This window comes from Antennarius striatus, chromosome 21 (genome assembly GCF_040054535.1).
Source record: "Antennarius striatus isolate MH-2024 chromosome 21, ASM4005453v1, whole genome shotgun sequence".
Taxonomy (NCBI): Eukaryota; Metazoa; Chordata; class Actinopteri; order Lophiiformes; family Antennariidae; genus Antennarius; species Antennarius striatus.
Window position 1 is genome coordinate 6,250,339 of NC_090796.1, and position 8,059 is coordinate 6,258,397.

Below are 8,059 nucleotides of genomic sequence, written 5' to 3' on the forward strand. Positions count from 1 at the left end.
GATCAGACACGTCAATAATTAATACCCAACGCGGGTTAGACTTCAAATGAAAACTGACAATTTTTTTCACACAGTATGATTCCTTTTCCTGGGAGATATTATTTAGATATATATAATAAGATAAGTTAAACCTTTGTTTGTCCCACATTGGGGAAATGTACACATGTTGGGAGTGATAATGATCTGCAAAAGCCCATTCATTCTGTATTTAAGAATCCACTTTAAGCTTCCACAAGTCGCAGACTCTTAGACAGGTAGTTAGGAAGAAATTTGTAAATTGTTAGGTTCAACTAATACCAGAAACACACCAATGACCAATGGACACAACAGCATGAACAAGAAGGAGAACCAGATATCATTATGTATTCACTTGTTTTATGGACCTTGATACTTATAAGCCATGTCTCTTTACTCACAAGCGACACAATGCAACACGCATGTACGAAAAACATAGCTTTCAGTTCATCTCTACAAATGTGCATTCTGAATAACTTAATAATTTGCTCCTCATCGCTCTCACAACACAAGCTTCTTCTCTGCGAAGACCCGTGCAGCCCAGCGTTTAACATAATAATGCTTTACAGTGGCAACATGCTCCTGAATGAATCCAGTTAACCTTTTTAAAAAGTCAAAAGCTGCAAACTCCCACACACTTTTCTCCATTTTGCTGTTTGACAGCGACCTTAATCAAGACTGTTTAGCTTAATAACTACCAGTTGTAATTCAGGTGGCATTTCAGGAAACTGAAAAAATAAGGAGATGGTGTGAACTGGAGCTGGAGCCTGAAACGATGACCTGGCCCCACCCTGTTTTCTCCTGATTGAAAGAAGAATTAGCTTTCAATCAAAAATTATGAGTTAAAAAAAAAAATCCAAGTTTAATTAATCAAATAACCAAATATATAAATAAAAAGTACACCCAACCCTAGCCCGTACTAACTTTGGTTGATTACGATTCTGTTTCAGTGTTAAGTCTCTGCTGGTTGGTGTTCATAATGTACTGACATATACTGAACAGCAGCTGCCTGGAGGGGATAAAATCAATCTTAAAAGCTTTGGTGGGCTCTGTGATAATGTTGGAATGTAAAAAAAAAAAAGTGGGTGGGAAGAACTCAAAAGTCTGCATTTTCTCAAGGTAATGGGATAAAATCGTCAAAACCACCAGTTTGGTTCAATTACAGCGAAGCAATTTGCACATTTGAGTTGGCACGGCACCCTCCTTGTGAAGACTGAAGCCGGTCTTTGCAGCAAAATAGAAATTACAATAATTTTGTTAAACATCTCTGTCAACATTTGTTCCTCCCTCCTCTTCAGCTCTTCTCATCCCGGCAACACGCTCTCTTTGTGTAGAACTTCCCTTCTCCAGTTCTCCCACACACTTTCCCCCCCACCATCTCCCATTTCCTCCCCGTACCTTTTCTGTCTTCACTCATTTTTCCGCTGCTCATCTTCTTCCTCCTCTTCCTCTTCATTACCTCTCCCCTCCCCCCATCCTACCTCTTCCAATCTTCTCTTCTTCCTTCTTTCATATTGACACCTTTATCATCCACCTCCCACTCTCACCTCCGTATTTTCACTCACCTTTTTTTCCTTCAACCGTCTCCCCCTCCCATTTACTCCTTCTTCTCTTCACCCCCTAAGTGCCCCCCCCCCTATCATGCTCATATCACCGGGCTGCTGCTGACCTCGATCTTCACTTAAAGCGGCTCATATCTGATTCCATTTCTGAAACTGAATACAACCCCCCCCTCTCTCCTTTCACACCCCCCCTCCATGGGCTCACACTTGACTGACAGATTTCCATTTCACAAGTGGTATTCAAAGATTCCCCCCCTATGAAATGATTGGAAACCTGTTTCAGAGATATACAGAAATGAAACCTTGAATTTCCTGAAGGCAAACTGCCGTTATTGTGAGTCAAATGATGGGAAACGCACAAGAGCTGTGGAAAAATAGGTGGGGAGAGAAAATGCGAAGGGAGTCCAAATGACGACAAACAGAACCGAAGCTCCAGCAGCGGCTCTTCTTGAAGTCGCCACTTATCTGTAACAACATAAATTTCCCTTCCCCTCTTTCCTCTTCTGCTTCACTCTGGTGTTTCGAGGCCTTTTGATCCCCTGAGAAACAGAACTGAGTCTGAGATCAACTCCTTTTTCCCAACAGCCCCAATCACTTTCTTTTACTTTTCTTTAATTGCTTTTGCCACGTTCCCAGCGATCGACCGTCCAGCTGCATTTCTGTCAATCAATATCCATCTCCATGGTCCCCCTGTGCATAAGGTCACTTTATTGAATTCCAGCTGTAACTAAGACAGAAACCAACTAACAAGGGTCCCTGGATGCAGATTGGTAGCTCCGTCTGGAAGAGAAGGAAGACTTCTACATGTATTAATGACCAGTCGTATCCCATGTCTCACATGTAACTCTTGAATCTGGAATAGTACCAGTCTGTCATGCTTTCTACTGGCTAGTAAAGGGATGACACTGAACCCCAGTAGCTCTCAGTGCCTGTTCCATTGGTGAATGACTGTTTGTGTGAATGTTTATTGCTCCTAATGAACAGGTGATGCCTAAAACTGTATGAATGTTTGAATGCAGTGAATTGTGGCTCGAATGCTGGAAGGTGCTGTTTAAGTAACACATGCAGACGAGACACAGGTCAAAGGAAGGAATATTTTGCAAATCGAACCTTTCCAGAACTTGAAATGAAGAAAAGAGGAAAAATCTATGAGCATAGATATATGGAATATTACAGCATTCATCTCAGTGTGTGATATCCTCCTAGCACGGAGACAAACAAGCATTCAATTTCATATTCACACTCACGCCTGTTCGCCGCCCCACCGCTCTGCCCAGCGGTTGTATTTTGCTAAAAACTAATAACGTCAGCGTCATGGTGGGGCTGGAGGAGTCGTCAAGGGATCGAAAACTGTTGAGATATTTTGGAGGCTGACTGGACTGAAATGGCGAGATCATCACGTACCGATGTCGCATTTTTCTAGCATTTTATAACAAAGCTCTAGCTATTTGTACCCGCATCTCTAATAGCCCATTTTATCTGCGAAAATTGCCAATTGCTCATCCCTTTTGTCTGACATTAGCGTATTTCTACAGCAGAGATAATGGCCGATCGACCACAAAGAGCAGGGACAGATTATTACGCACACCCTGTGTGGAAGAATCCGACAATTCAGTTGTAAAGAGTTTACTTTTCAGAGCGAGAAAAGCCTCGCATCATCAAGAAATTAAAGCTATCAGCTGTAGCCCAGACTGATGGAAGTTCCTGGGTGACATGTCAGCATACAGTAGTAGGAAAGTTCACACATGGAAAGAGAAGATTAAAACTATCTCAGGAATAAATTAATGCTTTAATTCAGTACTTTATGAATAAATCTTTCACCTTGACAAAAGATTACATGATAATGAAACAGAGAATGACATGAGGGTCAAGCCCCAGTGTTGTTTTGAATGTAATTGGCATGAAAGGACATCAGCGAAGCTTCCTCTGATGCATAATGTGCACCGGTCTCTGTGGGATGCTGGCCTTTCTCAGGCAGCGCCATCCAAAGTGTGCGCTGTGGAACCGTGGTGTTTTCCACTCCTCTCACATGCGACGCTGGATGTCTGACTATCGCCAGACTGAACATCTGTCGCCTGAGCAAGTTTGATCCCAAAGAGAGGTCCAGCAGCGACTCAGCAGGTAAAACGCTGCCCCCACGCTCCCTTTTCCCACACTACTCCTTACCCTCTGCTTTGCCCTCACAAGGCTGCTCCCTTGATTCTCTTCCTGCTCACAGAGCACTAAACTAAACTTATAGTTACAGTATCGGCACAAACTAGCTGTGTGTTAACTTTATATTCAAGGACATGGCAGTGTGAGAGTCAAAAGAGTAATTTCTCAGCTATGAACATGGATTCGACCGAAGAAAGTGTCACATTTTAAAGTGAGAAGAGGGACTGCTTCCTGCTGACAGTAACTGACAGGGTGTGGAGGAAATGGGACGCATTAAACCTGAACGCTGAAAGGCTGAACACAGGAATAGAGGCAAAAATACAGAATATATAAGATTTCTTATATCAGTGCACTTTACTATCATTCAGACCACATGCATGATTTGAGTTAAAATTGTTCCCTAGGCCTCAATTTGTATTTAAATAGCAGAGATAAATTAAGAAAAAGAAAATCAATGGAATAGTATAAAAGTATAATAGAATAGAATAAAACTAAAATAACTGTAAAGGTACACGGACAATGAAAAAAGAAATTTAGATCAAAAGAAAAAGTAAATGTTAATTTCAAATTCCACATGTAGCCAAATGGTCATTAGTGCGAATACAACTGCACTAAGCAATAGCAGTAACATGTGGTAAGAGAATGAGGCAACGTGAGCAGTTCAATACTCTGACTGCATCCAGGTAGAAGCTGTGTTTGTTTAGCCCAGATGCAGTGCAGTCTCCTCCCAGAGCGTGGGGGGTTGAAAAGTCTCTGTGCAGGGTGGGTGGGGTCAGTGAGGATGCAAGTAGCTCTTGCCCTACATCTGGTAATGTGTATGTCCTTGATGGGAGGTAAACTGCACTTTGTGCAGACTTTTTCCACAGTGCAACCAACATATGACACGGTACAACGTGTGGTCAGGATGGACTCCGCCACGCAGATGGAAGGAGGTCCACACCAAGACATACCCCCTTCAACTTCCTAAGGAAATACAGGGTTACTGCACAAAGAGCAGGCATGGATTTACATAGATAAGTAGGATTTGGAAGGTAGCAGCAAGAGCCAGACTAGGTCCTGAGAAAATATTTAATTTGAGAAAGTATGATTTTCATGCTTCAAATACATACAGTCATCTCAGTCCATCATTCCAGTTCAATGAAAATATATTGGTAAATAATAAGTTATATCAAAGCTGATGCATTCACTGATAGCTCTACTTAAACTAAAATCAAGTACCAATATGGGACTGAGATGGTTGTTGAGTTTTGTTTTCATGTACAGATCAAACAGGGTCTAAAAATGCATAAAATAAAGCAATTCAGGTAAAATCTACTCTTGGTCACTTAGACCAGATATAAAATATTATGATGAGTAGTACTGTTCCAATAGCAGCACATCAGAATGTGAACAAACCGCCACCACTACCTCATAAAAATCAACCACTCTGAATGTGACCACAGCAGTCTATCAGCTGACATCACACACACGCACACAGGCACACACGCACACACACACACACACACACACACACACACACACACACACACACACACACACACACACACACGCTGACAGGTTAAAACACTTTGCCTTCATCTTCATGTGTCAAAATGTCTGGAGGTCATGGTACACGGGAGCATCCAAACGAATACAAGTCCCAACACCACATTTTCCAGTCATGCCTGCATGCAATCCTTTGGTCCAACACTCACACAGGAAGAAATAGAAATCACAAGGTGATTACTAGGAGCACAGAAAAATGCAACCGTTTCTACAAAGCCAGTGGGCTGTTTTGTCCTTTTGGAGCAGAGACACTAAATACTAGGATTGAGGATAGATGTCTTCCTGCTTTCTAAAAAAAAATCCCCTGAATGGACCAAAAAATAAACATTTAACTGTAGGAGGAGTTTGTTTTTTCTTGTAATCATGCATGAAACCGAAAGTTCTTTCCGTTTTTCCCCAGGTTCCAATTTCTTAGATGGGCAGGTCTGTGCTCTATCTGTATGGGAGGGGGTTTGTGCATGACATGACTGATTTGATGGGAGATTATTTAGATAACACCTGCTGGAAGGAAAGACAAGCTGCAGCATCAGTTGAAAATGAACTGTCTCAACATTTGCTGAAATGTCGTTCCTCAGAATTCCTAAGAAATCTGGCTCACATTTGTGCTGGCTGACACTCGGGATGTAAAGGTGTCAAGTCAGGAAAAAGAGAGGCTTCTGGAAGATTGATGATCTAACAGAGGGAAGTCTGAGTAAGAGAGGATGAGGAGAAGAAAGAAAAGAGATTTAGTATTCTTAGTTCCTCTTAGTTTTGTGTGTAGAAAGAGTGGTCAAGAAAGTCTTCATGAAAACCTTATCTCAAAAAGCGTGATGGTTTAAAAATGACCAACACAACTCATCCTGTGATGTGGAAGTCTTTCAGTTCTCAAAACAAAATATTCATTCTCTTTCTACCTTTGCAACACACAGACATGAGATAAGGTTGTTTTGTTAGTGAGAAGAAAAACTGAGAGGGAGAAATTTAGTAGGCCTCCACATAAATGTGTTCACGGCAGTCTTAAACCCAGTTACAATAGGTGAAAATACAATGACTGCATGTGTGCGTGCGTGTGTGTGTGTCTGTGTGTGTGTGTGTGTGTGTGTGTGTGTGCGTGTGTGTGCGCGCGTACTCCCATATGCATCTTAGCTGCTGATCTGCGAACCACACTGAAAGTCTTATTTCATGAGTCACAAACTGTTTTTTCAATCTGCTGAGATGCTGACGAGGAGCTGAGGATATTGCTTTTTCATATACGACTGTGAGTAAACGGCTAAATTGACACCAGAGGAAGCAAATTAATTTACATGCAAGCATTTAAAATTACAACTGTGCTCTTTAGCAGCTCTTCCATGTCCAATTAGTATCATCATTTTGCTCCTGTTCTTTTCTCTCCCTCTTCAGCCGCCAAGTACAACGGTGACATCTACAAGCGCCGGCTGATGGTGGAGCTGCCGACCAAAGGAGGACTCCCCCTGCAGCCCATGGGCAACTCCAGACACTCGATGGGCAACATGTCGTCAGTGACCCCTCCAATGACAAACAACCCCATTGCTTCTAAACCGATGACCTCCAGTCCGATTAACCCAACCATCAACCAGATGACCTCGATGACCTCGATGATGCCTATGACCACCCTCACCCAGATGCCCACCATGACCCCTATGACCTCCTTGGGCCCACTGACCCCTGAGCCAGTTGCCACCTATGTCACTGAAATTCCCAACATATCCTCAGTCTCCACTCTCCCATCGGAGCGACACATAGCCGGCGGAGGAGGCATCAAACCCAACGGCCATAAACTCAAAACTAGCCACGGTCAATTTGGCCTCAGTTCACACAGCGCTCACCCTCACAGCCACAGTAGCAAGCCGCCAGGACTCGGGGCTACCTCTCTGGCACACATGGTGGGTACAATTCCAGGCGGCACCTCCCTGGGCATGTCCAGGGCCGCAGAGACCGCCATTGGCTCCAGCTCGGCTACAATGGGCCGCCCATTGGCATACAGTTCTAACACAATAGCGGCTGGGCACGCAATGGGACTGGGACTCAAGGGCTGGGATGGGACTGAGACGGTAGGCCGGAGGAAGACCTACGGGCACAAGAGGCCACAGTGCACCATTCTAGAGCCAAACCAGCTCCACAGCACCAGAGCCCACAGCCACAGCCAACACTTCCTCCCCACACAGCCCTATTTTGTGACCAACAGCAAGACAGAGGTGACTGTGTGAGCGAGAAGGAGGAGAGAAAGGATGAATGTGGCTTGAGATGAGACACCAACTCCCGGGTCGGTCTAAGGTGCAGATCTATGTGTGTGTTTCTGTGGTTGACTGGTACACTGGTGTGTGTGGTGGGACAATAGCACTTTGTTTGACTGGTCCTCGTTCGACAGACAGAGTTCACCAATCAAATCACCGACCACACCCTTGTCATCAAGAGGTTGGCATAAAAGACGGTGGCATCTTCAAGAAGTGGTGTCTGTACACTTGTGATAACGTTGGAGTGTTTCTCAGCTGATATTTCCTTGGAATTACAGTGCAAATAAAGTACACATGATATATGTGGAAAAAGCTTACAATAAAATGGACTGGATATACAGACTAGTCAGCAAGGAGAGAAGCAACATAAGGGACTGTGTATAAAGTGCAAAACAATTGTGAGAAGGAAGAATAACAGCAAGTTTACCCACAAACTGTAATCTGAACTGAGTCTGGAATGTCTTGGAAGAAGTAACATTCCCTCATGATTCAGTCTCAAATCTCCTGAGGGCTTTGAAACAGACTCACATGATGAAGACGCCAGGCTTT

At 43.5% G+C, this 8,059-nt stretch overlaps 1 protein-coding gene across 1 annotated transcript in view; it reads left to right on the forward strand.

Annotated features, from left to right (window-relative positions):
- shisa9a (shisa family member 9a) overlaps window positions 1–7,587 on the forward strand; it is a 42,572-nt gene extending 34,985 nt beyond the window's left edge. The window contains exon 4 of the mRNA XM_068306068.1: window positions 6,657–7,587. Coding sequence (XP_068162169.1) covers window positions 6,657–7,483 — 827 coding nt within the window. The 3' untranslated portion in view covers window positions 7,484–7,587. The remainder of the gene's footprint in view (window positions 1–6,656) is intronic.
- Window positions 7,588–8,059: the final 472 nt, after the last annotated feature.